General features: G+C 40.6%; 1 protein-coding gene across 1 annotated transcript in view; it reads left to right on the top strand.

Moving 5' to 3' along the window:
• The first annotated feature begins 907 nt into the window (after nucleotides 1-907).
• The window catches only part of LOC132823316 (lysine-specific demethylase 3B-like), a 132,011-nt gene continuing 106,203 nt past the window's right edge, over nucleotides 908-26,715 (top strand). The window contains exon 1 of the mRNA XM_060836998.1: nucleotides 908-1,253. Within this exon, the coding sequence (XP_060692981.1) occupies nucleotides 1,071-1,253 (183 nt within the window). The 5' untranslated portion in view covers nucleotides 908-1,070. The remainder of the gene's footprint in view (nucleotides 1,254-26,715) is intronic.

Genomic DNA, 26,715 nt, shown 5'->3' with positions numbered 1-26,715 from the left:
CCAGCCTCGAGCGACTGTCTGTGTGGATGTGCACATTCTCCCCATGTCTGCATGGGTTTCCTCCAGATGCTCTGGTTTCATCCCACAGCCCAAGGACGTGCAGGTTAGGTGAGTTGGCCGTGCTAAAGTGTCCATGGTGTTCAAGGACGTGCAGACTAGGTGCATCAGTCATGGGTAAGTGTAGGATAATAGGGGAATGGGTCTGAATGTGTTCCTCTTTGGAGGATCGGTGTGGACTTGTTGGGCCAAAGGGCCTGTTTCCACACTGTAGGGATTATATGATTTACTATTCTTATGAAACTCCTTGGAATATTTTAAGAAATTAAAGGTGCTATACAAATGCAAGCTGTTGAAATGCACCTTCCATCCACATCAAAGTGCATTGTTTCTATGCAGTCACACACCCCGACGGATGATGCTGCAAACTGGAATCTAACAGTGGTACTCCACTCGAAGCACAGTTGCTGCGGGTCCTCCGAACAGGCGGCGGCGCTGTCACTGCCTCTCGGGGACTGCAGTTTAGGTCCTCCGGACAGGCGGCGGCGCTCTCACTGCCTCTCGGGGACTGCAGTTTAGGTCCTCCGGACAGGCGGCGGCGCTCTCACTGCCTCGCGGGGATTGCAGTTTAGGTCCTCCGGACAGGCGGCGGCGCTGTCACTGCCCCTCGGGGATTGCAGTTTAGGTCCTCCGGACAGGCGGCGGCGCTGTCACTACCTGTAAATGGCGGCAGTGCTGGTCCTCCGAAAGGCGGCGGCGCTATCACTACCTATACGGGGTTGCAGTGCTGGTCCTCCGGACAGGCGGCGGCGCTGTCACTGCCTGTAAGTGGCGGCAGTACTGGTCCTCCGGACAGGCGGCGGCGCTGCAACTACCTTGCAGTGCTGGTCCTCCGGACAGGCGGCGGCGCTGCTCCGGTGGCGCTCAGTGGGTTCGGCTGCAGTGGCGGTGCAGAAAGTGTAATGGCGGAATCGTTGTGATTCTCTCTCGAAGACTGACCGTTGGCCCGTGAGGAAAGGAGCGAACGTCCGGCTTCCCTTTTTCTGAGCCTCTTTCTTCCTTGCCCCTTCTCCATGGCGGCGGCGGCGGCGGGGACGGGGACCGGGGCCGAGCTGATCGGGAAGCGGCTGCTGTGCCTGTTCGGGGACTCGGCGAGTGGGGCCGCTCGGCCCGGCCTGTCTGCGTCCGCCTCTCTCCGGGAGCGGGACTGGCACGCTGGCCTGATCCGGGCCGTCATCCTGGGGCCCTCACTGACGGTGAGTCCGCGGGAGGACACCGCCTTGGGCCTTGTGTGTGTTGGGGGGGGGGGGGGGTTGCCTCAATGCGAGCAAAAGGGAAGAGTTGAGGGAGGTGAAGGGGAGACGGCGAGGCGGCCGCCATTCACATTCAGTAACCTCCCCCTCCCCCTCTCCCTTCCCACCCCTCCCCCATAGCCCAGCCCCCCACTCCCTCTCCCCCATACCCCACCCCCCACTCCCTGCCCCCCCACTCCCACTCCCTGCCCCCCACTCCCAGCCCCCCCACTCCCTGCCCCCCACTCCCAGCCCCCCCACTCCCAGCCCCCCCACTCCCAGCCCCCCCACTCCCAGCCCCCCCACTCCCACTTGGTGCACACTCTACATTCAACACAGACATGTCCAGCAACTTGCGTCGACCCTGCTGCTTTCCCCTTAAAACATCTTTCCTTCAGCCTAGGGCCGTCTTTGGAACAGTTTTCCCTCACCTTGAGGTGGTTGTTTCTGTGTGTGTGTGTTGGGGGAAAGCTGGTAGAAGGACACATTTGCACACTTGGCATTGTCTCCCTCCCCCCGAGTGTAAACACACACACACACACACACACACACACACAGTCTCTCTGTCTCTTACACTCGGTTTAAAACAAACAACAAAGAAGCTGCTGCAAATCGCGCTCGCAGCCGTCCAGGCTGGGGGGAACATCAGCTTTCTGCAGTGTGTGTGTGTGTGTGTGTGTGTGCATGCCTGCTCTTTGAGGTTGCACCATTGGAAGATCTATTTGCAAATTACACCAGTAATTTGGGGGAGTTTACTCATAAGGCTGGAGATGAAGACTAGATTACTCAGTGTCGGGTTACAATGGCTGGTCGAAGGCCAGAGGGCTTTTCTGGTGTCCTGTGGTGAGGTTTCTCTTTGCATAACCTCAAGTGTATGACATCACACGAAACACACAAAAGTATGATTTCAGAGTAGTTTTATTGGGTGTTTCGTTGAAATTCTTGGAGTTTATATCAATTGGCATTGCATTATTTCATTTAAATTGCTGAGCAGTCCTTCAAACTTGCGTTCAGAAGGTGTTGTAGGCAAATCAAAACTTGTTCCATTTTAAGTGGTTTGTTGTGATTAGTTATAACTGAGAATGAGTAAGGGATGTGTGTTCAAGGAGATATTTGCAAACGATTCATCGCTATCAGCGCATGGTGTGTGTTTTAGGAACCTATAATCATTGTGTTATCAACCTACCTGTCTGGTCATGCTTGTTTGAGAGAAATCATTTGATCTAAAATGTTGATGGGCAGATAGTTAATTGGATAATTCAGGCCTTGAAGTCAATTTGAATACTTGGCGCGATTCTGTCTAATTTATTTGACAAGGTCCTGTCTAAGTTATATCTACACTCCATCCAATCATTGTCATCACAATAAGTTTGAAGAGCTCAGTATTGGTGGAGATCTGAAACAAACAAAGTCAATCAAGACTTGGTTCAGATGAGCTTGAGATCTGTCCCCATCACTATCTGATCTTATGACTTTGAGATGCCAGTGTTGGACTGGGGTGGATAAAGTTAAAAATGACAACACCAGGTTATAATCCAACAGGTTTATTTGGACGCACTAGCTTTTGGAGCGCTGTTTCTTCATCGGGTTGTTGTGGAGGTTAAGATTATGCTCACAAAATTTATAGCCAAAGGAGTCCAGTGTCATGGAGATGTGATACAGTCAACACCTTAGATTAAAACTTCGATCTTTTAGAATAGGATATATTGGTTTCTGTTCTTGGGTATGTGAATCCCAGAACTTTGAAATTATATTCTCGAGATAGCTCAGCTTTTTAAACAATAGGTGTGTGTCTGTGTCCCAATGCTATGTCAGACTGACAAACCCTCTGTATGGTTTGAGTTTCACAAGGATTCATGCAATTTTTGAGCAAAATAAAATGTAATTCTGAAAAAACAAGTTTATCCCATAAACCTAAATGTGTGTGCATGTAGGAGGAGCGACAGATTGAGTGTGCTTTTGAGTCAAACAATTTCAGGAATATAAAATGATCATATGTTGCATTTTGGGAAAGCAAATCTTAATTGGACCTAGACACTTAATGGTAAGGTCCTAGGAAGTGTTGCTGAGTAGAGACCCCTTGGAGTGCAGGTTCATAGCTCCTCGAAAGTAGAGTTGCAGGTAGATAAGACAATGAAGAAGAAATTTGATTTGTTTTCCTTTATTGGTCAAGAGTATTGAGTACAGGAGTTTGGACTGTACAGGAGTTTGGTTAGGGCCACTTTTAGAATATTGCGTGTAATTCTTGTCTTCTCCTTCTCGGAAGAATGTTGTGAAACTTCAAAGTGTTCTGAAAAGATTTACAAGGATGTTGCCAGGGTTGGAGTATTTGAGCTATAGGGAGAGGTTGTGTAGGCTGGGGCTGTTTTCCCTGGAGCATCAGAGGCTGAGGGGGAACCTTATAGGGGTTTATAAAATTATGAGGTGCATGGATAGGATAAACAAAGTCTCTTCCCTCAGCTGGGGGAGTCCAGAACTAGAGGTCATAGATTTAGGGTGAGGGAGGAAAGATATAAAAGAGACTTGAGGGGCAAAATTTTCACGGAGAGGGTGGTACGTGCATGGAATAAGCTGCCAGAGGAAGTGGTGGAGGCTACTACAATTACACCATTTAAGAGGCATCTGGATGGATATATGAATAGGAAGGGTTTGGAAGGATGTGGGCCGGGTGCTGGCAGGTGGGACTAGATTAGGTTGGGTTATCTGGTTGGCATGAACAAGTTGGACCGAGGGGTCTGTTTCCGTGCTGTACATCTCTATGACTCTGTGATTTTTGTTTCTTAGGAATCAAATCAAAGTATGTCATGAAATATAACTGATTTTTCTCACCAGACTTGTTTCCCGTCCTTCCATTTAGCGTTTTATCATAGTGATTAATGAAACTAGTAACACTAGAACATGCAGAAAAGAAGTACTACTTAATCAAACTTGCCAAGGTAATTCAATAGTGTTTAGTTTTAGAATTGAAAGGATATAGTGTTTTGTACATTTACCAATAAAGACACCATAGGTGAACATTTGCTGATAGGTGAACACGTGTTTTGCAAGAGTTATTTTCTTTGGACTTTGAAGCTTATATTGGCCTTAGGGAGGTGAATGGAATGCTGTCCTTTACTATAAGAGGAATTGAACATAAAAGTTCAGATGCTATGCTTCAGTTATGTAGGGCATTGGTGGCACCACATTCAAATGCTGTGTGCCGTTTAGTCTCCTTATTTAAGGAAGGATGTAAATATATCAGAGGTGATTCAGAGGAGGTTCGTTGAGACCTGGAATCAGTTTTCTGAGGAAAGGCTGGACAGACTGGGTTTTGTTTCCACTGGTGTTTAGAGAGTGATGAGTGATGTGACTGAATTATATAAGATTCTGAATGGATGTGGAAATGATGTTTTCTCTTTTGGGTGACTCCAGACAGGTTGAGGGTGCATTGGTTTAAAATTAGGGATTGCTTTTTCAAAGAAATAAAGGAAATTCTTTTTTTCCCTGAGCATCATGCAACTTTGTAATTCTTTGCCTTAGGAAACAGTCATTGAATATTCACAATCAAAATATTGGAAGGAGAATGCACTTTTATAGTTCACTTTGTATGCATAGTTGACAAGGTCCCCTCTCTGAAATGACAGAGTGATTTTACCTATTCTGACAAATTTTGATCATATCTTTACACATTTGGTGTGAACTGCCATTTTGACATACTGTCCTAATTATGTGGATTGCTGTGGGAATTCAGGCTATGCACCTGTGGGCGGCACAGTGGTTAGCACTGCTGCCTCACAGCGCCTGAGACCCGGCTTCAATTCCCGACTCAGGCGACTGACTGTGTGGAGTTTGCACGTTCTCCCCGTGTCTGCGAGGGTTTCCTCCGGGTGCTCCGGTTCCCTCCCACAGTCCAAAGATGTGCGGGTCAGGTAAATTGGCCATGCTAAATTGCCCGTAGTGTTAGGTAAGGGGTAAATATAGGGGTATGGATGGGTTGCGCTTCGGCAGGTCGGTGTGGACTTGTTGGGCCGAAGGGCCTGTTTCCACACGTAAATGATCTAATCTAATCTCCACAGAGACACCTTGTACATGATACGTGGAATTTGGAGCACAAACCGATCAGCCATGATTGAGGGGCTGAATGGCATACTTATGGAATTCATATGTTTGATAGTTATTCTTGCTGTTTGACAATAAGGATTGTGTTTAGTGACTTGGAGGTGTAATGGGCAGCAAAGAAGGTTACCTCAAAGGTACAGTGGGATCCTGATCAGATGGGCCAATGGACTGAGGAGTGGCAGATGGAGTTTAATTTTGATAAATACGAGGTGTTGCGTTTTGGAAAAGCAAATCACAGCAGGACTTATCCACTTACTGGTAAGGTCCTAGGGAGTGTTGCTGAACGAAGAGACCTTGGAATGCAGGTTCACAGCTCCTTGAAAGTAGAGTCGAAGATAGATAAGATAGTGAAGAAGGCATTTGGTATGCTTTCCTTTATTGGTCAGAATATTGAGTACAGGAATTGGGAGGTCATCATGCGGCTGTACACGACGTTTATTAGGCCACTGTTGAAATATTGCGTGCAATTCTGGTCTCCTTCCTATTGGACAGATGTTGTAAAACTTGGAAGTATTCAGAAAAGATTTACAAGGATTTTGCCAGGGTTGAAGAGTTGAGCGATAGGGAGAGACTGAATGGGCTGGGGTTGTTTTCCCTTGAGCGTCGGAGGCTGAGGGATGACCTTGTAGCGGTTTATAAAATCATGAGGGGCATGGATAGGATAAGTAGACAAAGTCTTTTCTCTGAGGTGGGAAAGTCCTGAATAACAGGGCACAGATTTAGGGTAAGAGGAGAAAGTTATAAAGGGGACCTAAAGGGCAACATTTTCATCTCATTTCATTGCAACATTTCAAAGGCATCAGGATGGGTATATGAATGGGAAGGGTTTGGAGGGATATGGGGGCCAAGTACTGGCAAATGCGACTAAATTAGATTACAATATTTGGTCGGCATGGGTGATGTGGACCGAAGGGTCTGTTTCTGTGCTGTGCACCTCTATGACTCTAAATAGATGTAATTTAGGAATTAAAAGAAATGGAAGAATGGAAGAAAATTACAATTGGAGGGGAAGTAGTACTGAATTAATTGTTGGAACTGAGAGTTGACAGTGCCCCAAGTCCTAATAGATTTCAACCAAGGGTGTTAAAAGAGGTTGCTAGTGAAGTAATTGATGTCATAGTTTTAATTGTCCAAAACTCATTCGATTTGGGGACGGTTGGAAAATGGCTGACATAACACCTTTATTCAAAAAGGGAGAGAGGTCAAAAATCAGAAACTACAGGCCACTTCGCTTAACATCTGTTATAAGGAGAATGGTACTTAAGTTCCCAGAAAGCATTTGATAAACTGCCGCATACAGGTTATTGGGCAAATAAAAACAAAAACTTTGTATGTCGAGGTTAACTTACTGGCTTGGATAGGCAATTGGCTGGCTGACAGGAAGCAGAGAGTTGGAATAAACTTTTTTTAAGCTGGCAGGATGTCATGAGTGGTTTGCCACAACTCTTTGATTCATTCATCCAAATCATATAAATAAATGGTAAAGGCATAGTAGCTAAATTTGCTGATGACATAGAGATAGGTCGGAAAGTGAGTTGTGTAGAGGACATGAGCATATAAAGGGATATAGATCAGTTGTGTGAGTGAGTAGAGATCTGGCAAATGGAGTACAGTGTGGGAAAGGGTGAAATTGTTCATTTTGGTAGAAAGAATAAAACAAAATGCATACGGTGAGAGATTGCAGAACTCTTGAGATGCAGAGAAGTCTCGGTATCCTAGTGCATGAATCACAGTGGGTTAATATGTAGGTACAGCAAGTAATCTAGAAAGCTAAAACAATGTTATGCTTTATAGTGAGGGGAATTGAATGCAAAAGTAAGGTGGGGTGGTGATGCATGAATTATACAGGGCATTGGTGAGACCACATCTGGTGAACTGGTCACATACCTAAGGATGTTAGTGTGTTGGAAGTGATTCAGAGAAGGTTGACTAGACTAATACCTGGGATGTGCAGATGTCCTTAGGCCCAACCTGTCTGGCCTTTCCTATGTCTTCTGGAGTTCAGAAAAGTCAGTGATAATTGAAAAATTTAAAATGCTGAGGGGATGTAACTGGATGGATGTTGGAAAGATATTTCCTATTGTGGAAGAAAGCTGAATTAGGGGTCATAGTTTAAAAATAAGAGATCACCCATTTAAGACAGATGAGGAAACTTCTCTTTCTCTGAGGGCTGAGTGTCTTTGAAATTGCCTTCCTCCAAAGGTAGAATCTTTAAATTTCTTTATGGCAGAGGGACATAGATTAGTGTTTACCAAGGTATGAAAGGTACCTTGTGTTTACCAAGGTATGGGGAAATGAAGGAATGTGGTGTTGAGGTCAAAATCAGATCAGCCATGATCTTATTGATTTGTGCTGTGTAGCCAACTCTTGTTCCTTGTTAATACGTTTGGATTTGAAGCGGTGGAGTTGAAGCTACTGTTGTAAACAACATTAACATGACCGGCCATCTGCTGTGTGTATCCATTCATAACTGTATAATTTTACAAATTACCAATTCTGTACTACAAATCTGTGTGCTGCTCCAGTTTTATGGCAGAGAGTCTTGATAGAAGCAGTCCAGTGGTTGTCTATGGTATTTGGGACATCGATTTTTGAGACAGGGATAATCTTTGAGTTTCTGTTGGCTTCAGAGATTTATATTATTGGAGTTCCTGTGGTAATTCCTGCTCCTGTATTGGAGTAATTGGCAATCATCTTTTGCAAAACCTCTCCAGCAAAGTCGAATGTAGTCATGCAAATAAACTCTAACTTGAGGATATCATACACTGAAATGAAAATTAGAGGAATGTTAAGCTTTTAATTTAGCAACATTTTTCTTAATATTCTTTTATTTGTAAAAAATCACTGTGTTGTGGGAACTGACTTTCTCAGCACAATCTACTTTGATATTTGTTTCAACGATGATATTATCACATATTGGTCAATTAATAAAACTGACCATTAGTTGCCATCCAAAGGTTGCGGAGTATTTTTTCCTTTTGTGGAATGACATTTTTTGGGGCTTCTAATTGCTGCAGGATAGATAGGAAATAAGTCAATTAAGTTCTTTTAATGCAAATATACAAACCTGACTAGTCTACTAAATGGTAAATGATTTTCCTAGAAATTACTAAAAAAAGACTGTCAGCTGGCTAAGTAATTTGAAACAACTCAGATTCATTATGGAAATTGGTATGGTTTTTACCTGTCTGATAAGGGCATTCAGAAGTGGAGCCAAGGGAGTGTGGCTTTTTGAAACAGGAAAGCTGGGAGTGCAGTTAAATCTTTCAAGCGGTAAGAAGGAAAGATATTAGATGTCCTGAGAAGTAGTTGGATGACCTCGTGTTTAAGATGACCCAATTATGTGGGAAAGTGTGAAGTTTCCTTTGTTCAGTATAATTTCACTAAGACCATGTGTATGATTTGCACTGTTATTGTGATCGTGACATACTCTGCTCAACTTCCTGCAAAATAAGGTACTCACTGTTTTGAATCAGGCCTTGCTTGCCTCACCAATTTTTTTTTTACTTAACCATTTGTTTTTTGAGAGCCTGAAGAAACAAGAGACATAAAGGGATGCTATTGTTTAGCGCCTGACTTACACTACTATGTGAGTCGTGAAGAGTGCATTGTGAAGAAACTGCTATGAAAATAAGATACTGTTTTCACTTTCAGGAATATGAAAACATAGCATGGGCGATAACCTTTGCTTACTGAATACAAATTAGTTCATTATGATTTTTGCAATGATAATGTACAAGCTCAGGAAGCATTTACAACATTGAAAGCAATTAACAGCTTGTGCACAGAATTTTCACTTGTCACTGTATATCAATTTCCTGGATCTTTTTTCATACGGGCTTGTTTTGCACTGTATATACTACAACTAACCCTGACTAGTAACCAGTGCATAGATTTCTAAGAATCTATAATCAAACGCACAAAAACACATTCCTCAAGTCTGCTATTTCATTGGCTGATCACTTTTCAGTGGCTGTTCTGCTGAATATTCTTTTGAAATTGTAATGGATATGCATAAGGAGGGTACTACAATTGTCATGGGAGATTTTAATCTGCCTATCAACAGGATAAATCTGGTTGGCAAGGTTAATGTAAAAGATACATTTTAGAGTGTAATGGGGATAGTTTCATGGAACAGTATTTTGGAGAACTTACCCATAAACAGGCTATTTTAGGCCCAGTAATTAGTGTGTAATGAGCAAGAATTAATTGGGGATCTTGGAGCTAAGGATCTTCTAAGGGGCGGCAATCACAACATGGTAGAATTTCAAATTCAGTTTGAGGGAGAGGAATTCATGTATCACTCCAGTGTCCTCAATTTAAATAAGGGCAGTCACAGTGTTGTGAAGAAAGGGTTGTCTAAGGCAGGCTGGAAAAATAGACCATGGCGAAAATCACTGTATGAGCAGTGATACCATTTCATAAAGTTCTTCAAAAACTTATTCTCGTCAAAAAGAAGGACTTGATGAGAAGGAATATGTTTGTGGGAAATTGGGAATTTTTGGCAGGTGATTTAAAAATAATGGAAGGAGAAATTTGATTATGAAAGTAAATTGGCAAGAAAAATAAAAACAAAAAGAATATATGTAAAAAAAGAAATGTTAAAGTCCTTCTGGAGCAACTGGAAAATTGCAAATAGGAAAAGGGAAATGGTAGTACACAGATAATTTAAACCTATGTTTTATCATGGTGGAGAACACTATAAACATTCTAAAGAAAACATGTGAGCATTGTTCAAATGGAAGGGAAGGATTTTATTACTGTCTCGATCACAAGGGACAAAGTATTTAGCAAATTATGAGACTGAAAGCAGACTCGTCATCTTTACTTGATGCTTGCATCCAAATGTTTTAAAGGACATGGCTGCAGAATTAATGAAGGCATTGTCCAATATTCCAGAACTCACGAGATTCTTCAGGGTTTTCAGCAGTTTGGAAAACCACTAATATGATGCATCTGTTTGAGCAGGATGAGTGATAGAAAACAGGAAATTGGCTAACATCTGTCATTGGGAAAATCCTTGAGCCCGTTATTGAGGATGAAAAGGACAATTTAAAAAACTTAACACAATTAAACTGAGTCGGCATGGTTTTATAAAAGGGAAATCATGTGACAAATATGCTCAAGTTTTTTTAAGGATGTAAAAGTCATTCAATGAAGGGAAGCCAGTAGATGTACATTTGGATTTCCAGAAGGCGTTTGATAAGGTATTACATAAAAGGTATTGCACCAGTTAGGAGCTTATGGCACTGGATTTAGTGTACTGTATTAATGTCAGTGTGGATTGGTTTACACGTAGCTGTCAGAGTATTTGGATTAATGGGTCGTCTTCAGGTTGGAAAGATGTAACTAGTGGACTATTATGAGGATCAGTTCAAGGACATCAAATATTTACTATCTACAGTAACGACTTGAGGGGTCAGAGTGTAAGATATCTAAATTTGCTGATGAAACAAAAATCAGTGGGAGAACTTTTTCTGATGAGTCTGTAAGGAATCTGCAAAGAGACTTTGGTCGTTTGAGTGAGAGAGCAAAATCATGGTAGATAGAACTCACTGTAGGAAAGTTTAAGGTTGTGCACTTTGGTAGGAAGATTCAAAAAGTAAACTATTATTAAAGTTGAGAGAGACTCCAAGATAGCGCAGCGCAGAGGGAGCTGTGGAAAGTCTTGTGCATAAAACACAAAAGGTGTAATCAGCAGACATGTCTTCAACTTTTTGGAAAAGCCTTGGAAACAATGTGCAGTTTTTGTCTATGAACCTTATTATCAACAAGAATTTTCAATTTTTCTGTCAGTGGTTATCCTTTTAAATTTCCATTTCAATATTTCCCATTTGAAGTTTTCTGCCAACATTTGTTGTCCCTAACCATATTTAGAGTTAGTAGCGTGAGTTTCTAAAGCATCTCTCAATTTCATCAATATCTTGCTTGTGGAAAAATCTGATTGATCTTTTGCCATGAAGCCATGCCTTAGATAAATTGCTAGCATAGTAAAGGTTCTTGCAAAAGACCTACACCTGCTATCTATAACATTGCTATCACAATATTTTGTTATATTTTGCATCTGAATTTGCATTGTAAATTACTTATTTTAATGCAAAGTGCTATTCACCCCAACTAGACGTGCTATTTGCCCCATCAAATCCATGTTAGATCGCTGTTGAGGAATCCAGTCAGTCTCATTTCACCACTCTTCTCCTGTAGCACTGCATGTTTACTTCACTTGCCCATTCAATTTCCTTTTGAAGCAGCCTTATTCAATTTTTCTATGTTGGCTATCACAATATGGCTGCAAGCTCAGACATGCAAGATCGTTTTGTGAAATGAGTTTCCATACGATGTCTGTAAGCTCCTCAGTTTCTTTGTGTGTATGTATATTTTTGTAAGTTTGTAGTTAAGTTGCTTGACTTATTCTGAGAATTTTCCGTTTGTCCTCAAGGTTTGATTTGTAAGTGGAATACTGAAATTTCAAAAGGAAATTCTACTGTGGTTTACATTTGGCATTTGACTATTCATAAGCCATTTCCCAGGTATGCACAGACAGCACTGGGGGCAGAAGGGCAGAAGGAAGAAAAGTTTTTTTTAAAAAGTCCATTGTTACCTTTATCTGTATACTTGTTTCAAAGCCTTGAAACAAATTGGATTAAACTGCCCTGATGTAAAGACAGATTACAGGTTCTTGGTGATTTAGAACACTGATTGTGAGAATGTGTATAGGATATGAGCAGGTAGGGAAAGAGTTAAGTTTTGAGTTTTGTGAAACAAAAGGTTCAACTAACATGACTCGGATCAGATAAGAACTTGCAGTGAACAATGAAGTGCTGGAGGCAAGGGTAGTGGGTTAACAAGATGAAGAAGCATTCATCATGTAAAGCCAGTTAACAAGGTAAGAATATTCATTGTGTAACAGCAGATAGCTTAATCTTTACTGTTTATGCTCGCTGATTGTAACAGTCATCCAATTAATATGTATGTGGCCTTATCTAGATGCTCCTCCCTATAAAATGACTATGTAATTCATTAAGAAATGCTGTGCAAGGGAGAAGATCATGAACTCATGTCTCTGTGCACATGGGCGATCGTTCTGACTCCCTCCATGGCCCAGAATAAAAATGGAGATAAAACTACTGTGTCTCCTAGCATTTTGCTTCAGCTGAGGCGGGAATGGGACAACAATCGAATGTATGCGATGCAGTAACATATAAGCTTGTAAAATTCCAAGAAACAATTCTGGTTTCCCTGCTAAAGGAAGAATGTTGTGAAACTTGAAAGAGTTCAGAAACAAGTGACAAGGGTGTTGCTAGGGTTGAAGGGATTGAGCTATAGGGAGGGGCTGAATGGAGTAGTTTTTTTTCCCCCTGGAGCTTTGGAGGCTGAGAGGTGACCTTTAATAGAGGTTTATAAAATCATGAGGGACATGGATAGGGTGAATGGACAAGTTATGTTACTTGAGGTGGGGAGTCCAAAACTAGAAGGCATTGCTTTAAGGTGAGATGGGCAAGATTTAGAAGGAATTGTTTCATGCAGAAGGTGGTGTGTTTTCAGAATGAGCTGCCAGAGGATGTGGTGGAGGCTGGTGAGCTTACAACATTTACAAGGCACCTAGATGGGTATATGAATAGGAAGGGTTTAGAGTGATATGCGTCAAGTGATGGTAAATGGGACGAGATTAATTTAGGATGTATTGTCGGCCTGGATGAGTTGGACAAATAGTCTGTTTCCATGCTGTACAGCTCTATGACTGAAAACAATATCAAATATATTGCAAGTTTTTGCAAAATTAAAATGTGTAATTTATTGGATTAGGAAAATTGCCATTCAACAATTTGAATGTAGCGAGTTGTAAAGTAAACAAAAGCTGTGCTGGAGGGATAGTTGTACAGATGTTGTATTGTATTGATTGTAATAGGTAATATGTTTGTGGTCAGAGTTGGATGTATATTTTCACCATTTATCTTTATTGACCATCAAATAAAAGGCATCTAAAGGGAATGGTGAAACACCTTGGGGGGGGTTACTCTGATTAGTGTCTGGATGCTTGGAAATTGTTGTTAATGTATGTATAGTTATAATAGAGGTGAGGGATAAGTTGTCAAGTGACCTACTTCTTTTCAAAAATGACTTAGAATGTTGAAAATACTCAAGTCAGTCAGCATCTGTGGAGTGACAATATTTCCAGTTAATGATCAGAATTGGAAGTATCAAGAGATGTAGCATGTCTTAGAATACCGATCTAAAATGTTACCTCTGTTTTGCTTTCCAAGATGGCTGTTTAATCTATATAGTGTATCCAGTATTTTCAGTTCTTAGATTTCTATTCTTTGCTTTTCAATCCTTCAAAGTTGCCTTTTATGAAATCTGTATCCAGTGTTAATGCTGGGATGGAAGCCTCTTCAAATTTTTATTGATGATGAGCATGTATAGATTTGTTGATTTAGCACTATCCAGAGTAAAAGATGGCAACAATTTACATGATAGCTCAATGACTTTTCAAAGGAAAGCTGTGTCGATGTTTCTGATCCTTCACCATCTCGAAAACTGAAGTATGAAATATGCAGTTAAAACTCAAAACGGCTTGCAGTATTACTGCTTCTCATTTTGAGTCAAATAGAACTTCATAATAGATGAAGTGAACTGGTTACTATAAGAATGCATGTCTCTGTAAGCTGAAATGCCTAAAAATGCAAACAATGTTTAAGAAAATCGATTATTTCTGTTAGTGTACTGTTTTGAGATATGCACCATGTTGCCAATGAAAGCAATGTGTTTTCATTGTCTTTATGCTGTAATGCAAAATCCCTAGCATCTTTATGGCCTTCATGTTGAGAATGTGTATTGGGTAGGAGCAGTAGGGAAAGTATTAAGTTCTGAGTTTTGTGAAACAAGAAGTTCAGCTGAGCATGACTCAGATCAGATAAGAACTTGCAGTTAACAATGAAGTGCTGGAGGTGGGGTAATGCATTAACAAGGTGGAAAAGCATTCGTTATGTAGAGCCATTTAACAATATTGGAAGCATTCAGTTTGTGAGATCAATTAACAAGGTGAAAAGTATTATGTGAAGCCAGTTAAAGTTAAGAACATCCATTTTGTCACAACAGATGGCTTAATCTTTACCGTTGATGCTCACTCATTGTCATGGTCATCCAATCAATATGCATGTTGCCTTATCTGGATGCTCCTCCCTGTAAAATGACTATATAATTCATTAAGAAACTGCTAATCCAGAGAAGACCGAGAACTCATGTCTCTGTGCACATGGGCGATCATTCTCTCTCCTTCCAGGGCCCAGAATAAAGATGGAGGAGGTAAAGACATACTGTGTCTGAATGTTTTGCTTCGACTGAGGGGATAACAGGACAACAATGTCATTGGTTGAAGAAGCAGGTGAGTGTGTGTGTGGATCTTTCTTGGACTCCTCAGGGTCTTCAGACTCCTTGATTGAAGAACATACTGCTGTATGGTGGCATTTTGTTGTTGTTGTGCAGTGTACAGCATTGTCCGCTCTACTTGCGTTTCCATGGTTGTCTTTGCAGGAATTTCTATGTGGGCATCCCATAATTGTGTGAAAAATGCCTGGTCATCAGCTTGTTTGGCCTTACCTGATGCCTCTTTATTTTTGTCATCGTGTGTGCAGTTGAAACCTGTTTTACTCCATTGTGGTAGAAGGAGTTGATAACATAACTTCTCCTCACTATCTTTCATTCCTTTCTTGTTGGCATCTCGTGAAATCAGTTGCTACATCCAACTTCTTATAAATGGTACTGGATGGATTAGCTGCTGTCAATACTGGGTTTTCAAATTGCTAATCAACCCTGATCCATTAGCTGGAACTTGGCTGTGGTGTTAGGAGATAAGAACAACTGATTCATGATCTTCAGGTCAGTGATGTTTGTGGGAAGTTGTATCTAATTATAGCAACTTGCCTTTTTCTGACTTGATAGATTTTGTCTACTTTCCTCCCACATGCTTTAAAAATGCTGGTGACCGTAGTGCAAAGTGAAAAAAAATCTGCCATCATGATCACCAGCATTTTTCAAGCATGTGAGAGGAAAATAGATAAAATCTATCAAGTTAAAAAAAGCAAAGTTTTAGCTAATGCATTAGGGTTGATTAGCAACTTGAAACCCACTACTGACAGAAGCTGATCGTTCTGTAGTATCTCCATACTCTCAAAGTACAGTGGGTTCTTGAATTTTGACGGAACAGGAAGCAGTAACCTTTGACTACCATTTGTGTCTCCAGCTTGCTGAATCACTGGCACCACTTCTAAGTTTCTCTTGGGTTTAGCCATGCTAACTGGTTTCACATATCCTTTCATTGTGAGATCTCAATCATAGCTGTGATTTTCAGGTTGTATGGTGTAACTCTATTCTAATTGGTCATTGACAAGTTCAGCTAACCCACAGTAACCAATACATATGTTTGGCTTCTCACTAATCTCATTCTCTGAGATTTACTATGGAAATAGTTGAAACCGTCAATATAACTGCAATCTCATGACATCTGAGCTTGAATCATTGCAATTTCATTGTAAGCAAGTCATTTTTATAGGATGGAAGTGGAAGGTGGGGCAAGAGGAAGTGATGGAAAAAAAGGAGAGAAGTTACTAAATTGATCTACCTGTCCACCATTTATTGGAGAGGCAGATTCCAGTTTACCAATGTGCATGATCAGCTGAATGAGACAAATAAAAGAAAAGGGAAAGTAAAGAAGTTTAAAGAAATGGAAGACTTGTTTGAATTGCAGTGTAGTCCCCAACTGTCTGGAAAAGAGAGAGAAAGCATGCAGATCCTTTCAAGGTTATTTTCTGACAGAAGATGCACAGCCAAATGTCTCCTCCATTCTTTTGTCCAGGATCCCTCCAGTCCCCATCACCACTGTCCCATATTTGAAGTTACTGAAGGTAATTTTTCAGACAGTGGATGGTAGAGTGCTAAAGAGAAAGACGTTTTGTTGAAGCTTATATTGAGCTTAGTTGGAGAAGTATTAGAAGTCTCAGAAGCCGTAGTTGGTGATGGAAGAATGTGTTCAAGTAGACAATGAAAAAGAAGTAAACAGGTCTCACTTACAGGTGGATATGCTACATGCAGTAAACCACCACCCTAAATTGTGTTTCATCTCTCCAGTTTGGAGAGGTTAACATTGCAACAAGTGAAAAGCAGGCAATGGAATTGGATGAAATGCAGGTAAAACTTGGGAGGAGTGTTCAGTTTCCTGGGCAGTGCCATAGAGCAAAATGAATTATTACTTACATTGCAATTGCATTGTCAACCTGTTATTTCTCTTTGGTCTGTCATTTGCAACCACCGTGGTTTTTGTTTGCAGATGTGGGTGTCACTGACTGGGCCAGCATTTATCGCCTATCCTGAGTTGCCCTTGAGAATATGGTGGTGAGCTGTCGCCTTACACCGCTGCAGCCCACCTGCTGTGGGTTGACCAATTATGTCATTAGGGGGGGAATTCCAGGACTTTGACCCAGCAACAGTGAAGGAATGGTGAAATATTTCCAAGTCAGGATAGTGGGTAGCTTTGAGGGGAACGTGCCTCCAGCACCCCTTTAACTGTAAGTTCTTATCTGATCGGAGTTCCTATGTCCCTGCTGCCCTTTTCCTTCTGGGTAGAAGTGGTCATGGATTTGGAATGTGTTGTGTGAGGATCTTGTAGATAGTACATACTATTGCTACTGAGTATTAGTGGTGGAGGGAGTTGATGCTTGTGAATGCAGTGCCAGTCTGGCAGATTGCTTTGTCCTGGATGGTGTCAAGCTTCTTGAGTGTTGTTGCAGCTGTACTCATCCACATAAGTGAGGAGTATTTCGTTACATTCTGACTTGTGGCTTGTAGATGGTGGACATGCTTTGGGGAGTGAGGCAGAGAGTTATTCACTGCAGTATTCCTAGCCTCTGATCTGTTCTATTGCCACTAGTTATGTGGTGAGTCCAGTTGAATTTCTGGTCAATGATAAACCTGAGGGTATTGACAGTGGAGGATTCAGTGATGGTAACACCATTGAATGTCATGGGATGGTGGTTAGATTGTCTCTTATTGCCTGGCATTTGTGACATTTGTCAAATGTTACTTGTCACTTGTCAGCCCAAGCCTAAATATTGGCCAGACCTTGTTGCATTTGAAAGTGGATTGCCTCAGTATCTGAAAAGTTGTGAATGGTGCTGAACATTGTGTAGTCGTCAGCGAACATGCCCACTTCTGACCTTATGATGGAGGGAAGGTTATTAATGAAACAGCTGAAGATGGTTGGATTTAGGACTCTAACCTGAGCAACTCCTGCAGAGATGTCCTGGAACTGACGTGACTGACCTCTAACATTAATGACTATTTTCCTATATGTCTGGTATGACTCCAGCTTCTGGAGAGTTTGCCCCCAATATCCATTGATTCCAGTTTTGCTAGGGCTCTTTGATGCCCCACTTGGTCAAATGCAGCCTTGTTGTAAAGGGTTGTCACTCTCATCTCCCCTCTGGAATTAGCTCTTTTGTCCATGTTTGAACCAAAGCTGTTTTGAGGTCAGGAGCTGAGTGGCTCTGGCAGAACCTAAACTGGGCGTCGCTGAGCAGGTGCTGCTTGCTTGTGGTTCCTGGGTTAAAAAGAGCCGGCCAAAAAGCAACATTTTTAAATAACACAATCAAAATGATGGTAACATGGAGAATTTCCTATTTGGCAATGATGTGCAATTGGTAATTTTACCATAAATGCCACTGTGAATGTAAAAAAAAGTGAAAAAATTGAATACACTAGCATAATGTGTAATGAGAAGCAAACAGTGTTGCAGTTCATCACTGGTGCACTGCAACAACTCTGCAAGGCTGACAAAAAGTTGGGGTAATGAGCGACGGTACTGACAAATATTCAGAGGACAACTCAACTAACTTGCTCCATGATTTACTTGGGGATCTTGAAATAGTGCGTTGGTATTGTTTTCAGAGGTTTTCTCTTCAAGTCTTCCCAAACTAGGAAAGGAAAAGAAAATTGATTCAAAATTAGAAAACAATATTTTATCTCATGTAGGTTTATGCTGTTATCTGAGCTTGTATCTTCATTTCAGTCCTAAATGTTATGCTGTGGACACATTTTGTGGATGTTGGGAGACGTTAGCAGACCGGTCAAGTTGAACAATACCATGATTCAGTATCTTCTGGTTTTACAGTAGTTGTTGTAAGGGTAGAGTCCCAAGTATTAAACTGCACAATAAAATCACATCGTCATTACACTGGAAATCCATTCACAAACGTGTGTTGAGTAGAGGTGAGAGTAGTTGAGACTCCATTATAATCTAATTTGCTGACAACTACTATATCAAAGAAAAATCCAAAATGGAAATATACAGAAGCAGGGAATGTGCAAAAAAGCTTCATTTTTCAATTAGTTCAATTGGCCTGATCTTGTACAGTAAAAGCAATTGAAAAATGTTAGGAATTAGCTCTGAAAAAATTCAGTCATCTTCTACTTAGTGTGCTGTCTTCGGATGAGTACAGTACAGACCTCCATATGAACAGTGCAGTCAGACACGTTTTCTGTGCGTACTGCACTGCATGATCCTAGAATATCTGCACTGCTTTCGTGGCTTCAACTTGAAAACAGATGGGTGAGCAGGTGGACATTTCAGGTTCATTGTCCTCCTCAGGTTATTGCATTTGCGATTGCATCATCTGTCGGTTCTGTTGTGCCATGTATAGTGTCTGCCTCCATGGCATACGTTTCCATTGTTCTAACTGTGGGCATTTTCATGCCAGACTCCGATGGACATATAAAACCAAGCTTGTTGAATTGATTGGTCTCACCTTGCTTCTCATTGTTCTCAGGTTCTTGCATAACCGTAATCTGTTTGAACCCAAAGTCATGGTGACAATTGGCAATTATATCATCATTTTGCATGATTTCTTTGCCTCGACTATAGTGGTTGGGTTGTACTCCATTCGATAGCTTCAGTAACATAAGAAACCAATTACGATCAGTAATATTCAGAACCTGAAAGACTAATTCTTTGATCTATTGGCTGTGATGTTTGGAGCCTCTTGAGGCTAGTAACATCGAGGTGCACCTGATAGTTGTCTGTAATGATAACCTTCCTTTTTCTTCCATTGATGTATTTTGTCCATTTTTCTGATGCTGTAAAAATGCTGGGAGTTATCCAAATTTGTAAGTTGCATGCAGCAATGGTAGCATTATTTGGGATGCGATCAAGACCATTTTGCAGTCTATCATCTGTCACTGCTGAAACTGCCAAATCCTCTCATGAGCATGCAGAAACCACGACTGTACTTTGTCCTTGAAATGGTCTAATTGCCTGTCGCTGTGAGCTCCTTGTGACCCAGCGTCTTTGTCCTTTACCAGAAGATTGGACCAGAGATGTCAGCTCCAATTGTTTTGAACCATATTAGCAGAACTTCTTCAATACTGGGATAGACATCTTGCCAGAGGAAATGCTTATGTCGAATTGTTTCAGGATGGGTACCTTGCATTCCAGAGCAATGTCAAATTTGATATTAGAATCTTCCATGCTTTGTGACGTCTGCTTTTCACTTTGCATCATGGTTTTCTATTTGCTGTGCCAACTTCACTTTCCCTCCGATCAACAACCCCTTTAACTTTCTCAGCCATACTTTAAGAGCTTGAACATCCTTGCACAGGAGATGTCAATGTCAAATAAGGGTTGAAATCCAACATTTAGTATTCTAACATGGCTTAACTTCACTCCAGTCACTAGGCTTGGTTATATGACATGCTTGTATGAGTGTGCTTAATTTGGAGTTACCAGTCCAGAACTTTGGCTCACTATGGGTATCATTATTGGATTTGCTATTCTGCCAATGCCTTTGTTATAACTGGGCGCTAATGTTGTTGAACAAGAACCGGTTCCATCTGGAATACTGGGCTGATCGTGCGGCTTCTCACCACTTGTACCAATTATCCTTTCTTTTAACTAATTGTCAGTCTGTGCGAAAATAGGTGAGCAGTTTTAAAGCATGGAGGCATGCAGTTGTCCGAATCGGAAGAGATTTTCAGCCAGGATTCAACTTTCATCTTGAGGTTGAATGAATAGTGTGCCAAGTCATACTGATATTTCATCTTTGGTTGCCACTTGTTTCTATTTCTAGACCATGAGATTGCGATAGAATATTTAGAACTGTAGGCCTCAACAGTCAGTCATCTCTTCACTGTAACTTTTGTTGAGAAGATAGTTTTACGCTTAATGAATTGTTGAATGGAGACTTTAAGATACAGGCATTTGTTGCGGATGTATAACTATTATTCTTCATTTGTGCCGCTGAACTTCAGAAAAGCCTCTTTGACCTACTGTTATGAGGAAAGAAATGATCTCTGCTTAGCAGGGAAATCTGAACTAAGTGTTTGACCTTAAATGAAATCTGACTGGTTACTAAATGTCTGAGCAATTATAGATGGTCATGCAAAATATCCCAGTGCAGGCAAGGCTAGCTCAGTTAATATGTTGTGAAATGAAAAACTGACTAAAAGTTTAATTGCTGTTTTTGAGAAGTCTTATTTCTAATCAAAGCCAAGAGTTATTTTGGCGATATTGACTTTGCATATTTAATCTTCCTCATTAATACATATGGAGAAGGCATACAAATGGAGATACATTAAGTTATAACTTTGCAACAAAAGCAAGGTTGTGAAAGCTCATGTTGACTATAAAGAAATGCAGTTTTAGAAAATAGACAAAAATAGTCTATTGAATCCCAAAAAAAATCCCATGCAAGGACTGCACAAAACACTGCATAGGACAAACAGGAAGACAGCTAACGATCCGCATCCATGAACACTAACTAGCCACAAAACGACACGACCAGCTATCCTTAGTAGCCACACACGCTGATGACAAGCAACATGAATTCAACTGGGACAACACTACTATTATAGGGCAAGCCAAACAGAGAACAGCCAGGGAATTCCTAGAGGCATGGCACTCATCCACAGATTCTATCAACAAACACATCGACCTGGACCCGATATACGGGTCACTGCAGCGGACAGCAAGAACTGACAACCGGAAGCGGCAGAGACAAGCCACTGTAAATGCTGGAGGAAATGTCACAGAAGCGCTTTACAGGAGGCTCCCAAGCACTGAGGATGTCACCTAGAAAGGGGACGAAATGTTTGCAACACAAACTCCTAGCTCGGCGAACACAACCACAACATCCAGAACAAATGTATGTGTTGGAAAACTTCAATGGTATTAGATCAGTAGTGTTAAATTTATAATTGGGGATATTATGAAGTACAATTTTATTTTCCAAACACACATTATATTTGAAATGTTAATGGAACAAAGCCTGCTGTGGTTATTGATGTTTCCCAATAAAAGCTTTGGATTGATTATGATAGCTCTTGTTATTGATATGACAATGTTGTTGGTTTTATTTTGTAAATCATTCCTTGCTATATGTTGTATTGTTTATGTAGCAAAAGATTGAATTATCAAAATTTTGAAGAACACTTTAACCATATAACTTCTCGTGTTAACATCAAGTATCAGACTATATATTTAGTGTTCCTTGTATTTATATTTCCAAATGTATTCAGTCATTTCTTGTGCATGCTTAGAATTGAGCAGAGATGAATGAATGTTCAATTTTACAGTCTGGTGAAACCTGATGGATATGAAAAATGTATATCAGTGTATGACATTGTTCATTCTGTGCAATGTTTTTTCTCTCTATCCATATAATAGCTTTAGGTGAATAGGGGCCAATGTGGCCCAAAATGAATAAGTAACTGGGGGAAAGATGTTCTGAACAAATTACAGTATGGGAGGTAGAGTAATTGAAGGAAGGTAACAAAAGCATGTATGAGCACTTAAGTGACTGATGGGTTGACGTAGAGGCATGCTTTGAGCCAACTAATGTTACTGTAGTGGAAGTGAGTAGTTTTTATTGGGAGGAGAATACTTGAGTATTGCTGTAAAAACACACACATCCAAGTTTTTTTTTGTTTTGTACTTATTCATGCACTTTTCAAGAATACCAATTCAAAGGGATTGTATTGCATAAGAGGCAAATGCTCATTGGTTTGTGAGTGAACTGGCAGAGGTTTTGCCAAAAAAAAGTATAAATAAATGACAATTGATGACAGTTAGCTGCCTGCCAGGCTTTAAGTCCTCAACCAAATGGGTTGACTGTGTTGTTCAAGCCATTGCTCTTAAGAAGTGAACTGGAGAATTGCTGTTATCTCTTTTGTTGTGAAGCTGAGTTGAATTATGTGCAATATATGGACATATTCTTTATGTCTACACAGAACAGAGTCCTGAGTGTTAATGTAGATAGCTTTCAGTACACCAGTATGCACTACCATGCAACCCCAAGTGACAGGGAGAAAGTGAGGACTGCAGATGCTGGAGATCACAGTCAAAATGTGTGGCACTGGAAAAGCACAGCAGGTCAGACCGGATCTGAGGAGCAGAAGATGCAACGTTTTGGGCATAACTCTTCATCAGGAATGTTCATCCTGCTCCTCAGATGCTGCCTGACCTGTTGTGCATTTCCAGTACTACGCCTTTTAATCCCAGCTGACAGCCCTATATGCGTTGACACTGTAATTTGCTCACACTCAGGATTATCCAGCAGTTATTGTCTGTGATTCTGCAATTATCCAGTGTTGGACAATAGATTGAGAGTTTGGCAAGGGGATGCTTCTTGGGTACACTCCGTACTTTTATGGTTGAGGGAAGCTGTGAAATGGAATGAATAGATGAGATCATGCAACACCTGATGAACCTACATGGCAATGGTTGTAAATAACGAACCTTTCTAAGTTTTATGGTGGCTATTCAGATGTATATTGAGTGAAAGCTCAGCAGAAACGAGCATTTTTGCAATGGTTTGGCTGTGAAAGTTTTTACAAACAACAAATCTTTATGCAAAACCCTCCATGCCAGATTGTTCGAATTATTGTATCACTCAGTTCTAGTTTGGTCATTCAATGGAAATACTGGTCAGTGCAACACAACTAACTAATCATGGCCAAATATGGTTTACCGAAGATTTTCCTGAATTGTCTGCAGAGTTCTATTGAAACTTCTGCTTTTGCTGGTAGAAACTACATAGACATACTTAACAAAAATATCCATTGCATGTATATTAGGGAGGAATATTGACCATACTGCATGGTTTGTAAGTGATTTTGAAATAGATACTAGGAATGGGATAACTAAGTATCAACTGATGAAATGCTGCAATGAGAAAGTACAATTTTTCTTAACTGTTTAATTGCTAAGTTGCAGAATATCTATTCATTGTAAATTTCAGGCTTCTGTGTTGTATATTTCAAGCAATGCCATCATTTTCACATTGTGATAGTATCAAGGAATAGTTAGAGGTGAGATTCATGGTCAATTGAGACACTCCAATAACATTGCATGTTATGTGTAAGACTCTCTATTTTTGGAATACTTAATTGTGGACTGAAATGAAAACGGTTTTAAAATCAGGATTGCAAGTACTGTTGCATAATTTGAAAGCAAATCATTTGAGACTAGTTGTGAACATTGCTCAGCTGTGGATTGCAGCAGAGGTTGTGGATGAACTGGAGCCAAATGATTGTGTACAAATGGAGTTTTGGTTGGCAGCAAGTAATGGATTAGTTTGTGGACTGGTGACTAGTTATCGATGACAAAAGTCTTCTGTCTGCCCACAAACACATGATTGGTTCTTATGTAGCTGAAGAGGTCAGGACTGTGAATAAAATACAAAGAAGTCTTCAAACCACCTTTACCTTAGGAATTTGCTTTGTTCTCTGCAGTAAGCCACATTAATCTGAAACTAGTAAGCTGTTGAGAAAGTATATAAGGTAGGGAAAGATTTAAGTTTAGGGTTGCTTGACAAAAGGCTCCGCTGGCATGACTTGGATCAGATAAGAACTTGCAGTAAACAAGGAGGTGCTGGAGGCAAGGGTAATGGTTTAACAAGGTGAAAAAGTTTTCCTTATGTAAAGCCATTTAACAAGACGAAGAATCATTCATTTTGCAAAGTCAGTTAAACAAGGTGAAAAGCATTCCTTATGTCAAGCCAGTTAAGGTTAAGAACATTCATTGTGTAACACCAGATGGCTTAATCTCCTCTATTAACACTGGCTGATGGTAATGGTCACCCAATCAATATGAACGTTGCCTTATCAGGATGCTGTTCCCTACAAATGACTATATAATTCATTCAAGGGCTGCTGTTTAAGAGAAGACTGAGAACTCATGTCCCTGTGCACATGGGTGATCTTTCTCTCTCCCTCCAGGGCCCAGAATAAAAATGGAAGTAAAACTATACTGTATCTGAGAGTTTTGTTTCAACTGAGGTGGGAATAGGATGACACTGTGACATTTAATTGATATGGCAGAGACATTTTGCAAGTGAATGAGCCACCCTGTGTCTCTTGCAAACCAGTAGAAAGGTTCCAGAGAAGGACATTGAAAATCAGCATCTGACTGGTCCAAGAATTCTGTCAGCAACCCCTGTGAACAGGAGCCAGTGAAATGTTCTCCCCAGTTTTTTCGGTCAATCCATAATCTATATCTTTTGTGTCTGTGTCTGAGAGAGTTGATAAGGGGATTAGAGTTTTAATTAGTTGAGTTAGATGCACTGGTATTTATCTGTAGCTAGAATAATTTACTTTAACAAGAGCAATTTTAAAGTACAGAAACATGGTCCATGCTTTCTGTTGACTTAGGTCCAGAAAACAGGTCAACTAGGGAAAGTAGCAGGGCTTTAATTCCAACATGCTACTGCAATGTATCATTACAAAGTTTGGGAATTCATGTGGGATTTGATTTGACAGATAGACAATATGGTATTAGCACATTGGTATTAGCAAATAAAACAGGCGAAGGAAAACACAAGTCCTATATGACATTTAAGATCTGCCATTAGAAATAGCTAAAGGTTTCCTGAAGGTTTCCGAACAGTACCTGGTAGTCTTCAGAGAAAGTTCAAAGCCCACATTGAGAGAGTTGTCAGGTAAACTGGACATAACAATGCTTGACAAAGCAAGGAGAGCAGAGATAGTTAAGGCACGAGCAAGCATTTGGGGTTAGAGAAAATGCAAAAGAAGTCTGGTGCTCCAGGGAGCAAAATATCATACTCGGGTGATATTCCATTATAGCTAAAGCTGCTTGAGGATTGAGAATGAAGAAACTAAAATTGCAAATCAGAAAAATAGTATTAGAAGTATATGAACGAGATAAAGCGAGGGGACATGAGTGTAAGTTGAAACAGCAGGCATCAGGGCCTGATGAAGAAAGCCGAAGTGATAATTTGAGGTCCAATGAAAAAAATCTTTCCGTTTATACAGTCACTACCAAAATATGAGTAATTAGATGTTGAGTCATAGAATCATCTTCATGTCAGTTAATAAAATGCCATAACAAATGAGTTCAGCACCAAAGGAGTGAATATTGCTGATGCAGAATAAGTTGTTGGGTAAAGCACAGGAAATTTATGCTTTAATGTCAGAAGTGCTTTTTCAGGATTACAACACTGTAAAGGAAACTGTAAGCTGCATACAGTTTAGCATTTGAGGCATATAGACAAAAGTTCTGGAATTTAAGGAAATAGCCCAGGTAAACCTATTGAATTTGACAGAGTTAAACATTCTAATTTTGATAGGTGGATATGAATGTTAGAAGTGAAACTGTATACAAAGCTCTTAGAGGTTTTTTTTCCTAGAGAAATTTTTAAATTCACTGCTTCCATAATGAGGGTAATATTGAAAGGGTTGCAGCTGCTAGACAGGCCGCAATAATGGCCGATGATTGAGTTACTCCATAAAGCGAATCCATTTTTCCGTCACCCTCAAATTCCAAAAGGTTAGAAAATAAGTGTGTGAAAGAAAGGCAAATAGTGAAGGTAAGAAATGGATAGCTGAGAATGTCCCCAAGATTGTTATCTCAAATTAGCAAGTAAAAAGTGAGGTCTGCAGATGCTGGAGATCAGAGCTGAAAATGTGTTGCTGGTTAAAGCACAGCAGGTCAGGCAGCATCCAAGGAACAGGGAATTCGACGTTTTGGGCCCTTCCTGAAGAAGGGCTTTTGCCCGAAACGTCGAATTCCCTGTTCCTTAGGTGCTGCCTGACCTGCTGTGCTTTAACCAGCAACACATTTTCATCTCAAATTAGCAAGCCAAGTATTGGGGATGAAGGTGATAATTGGAGTGCAAAGTAGTGTTCTGACCATTGCAAGAATCATAAGAATCATTATCAGCAACTCTTGTGAACAGAAACCACTGAAATGCCTTCCCAGTTTTTCCATCGATAACCCATATTTTCTTTCCTGTCTTGTATGTGTGTTTATGTTGTGAGAGACTTT

Source organism: Hemiscyllium ocellatum, chromosome 16, assembly GCF_020745735.1.
Source record: "Hemiscyllium ocellatum isolate sHemOce1 chromosome 16, sHemOce1.pat.X.cur, whole genome shotgun sequence".
NCBI classification, from domain to species: Eukaryota; Metazoa; Chordata; class Chondrichthyes; order Orectolobiformes; family Hemiscylliidae; genus Hemiscyllium; species Hemiscyllium ocellatum.
The sequence above is the reverse complement of the archived record's forward strand: the minus strand, read 5'-3'. Positions and strand labels throughout refer to the sequence as shown.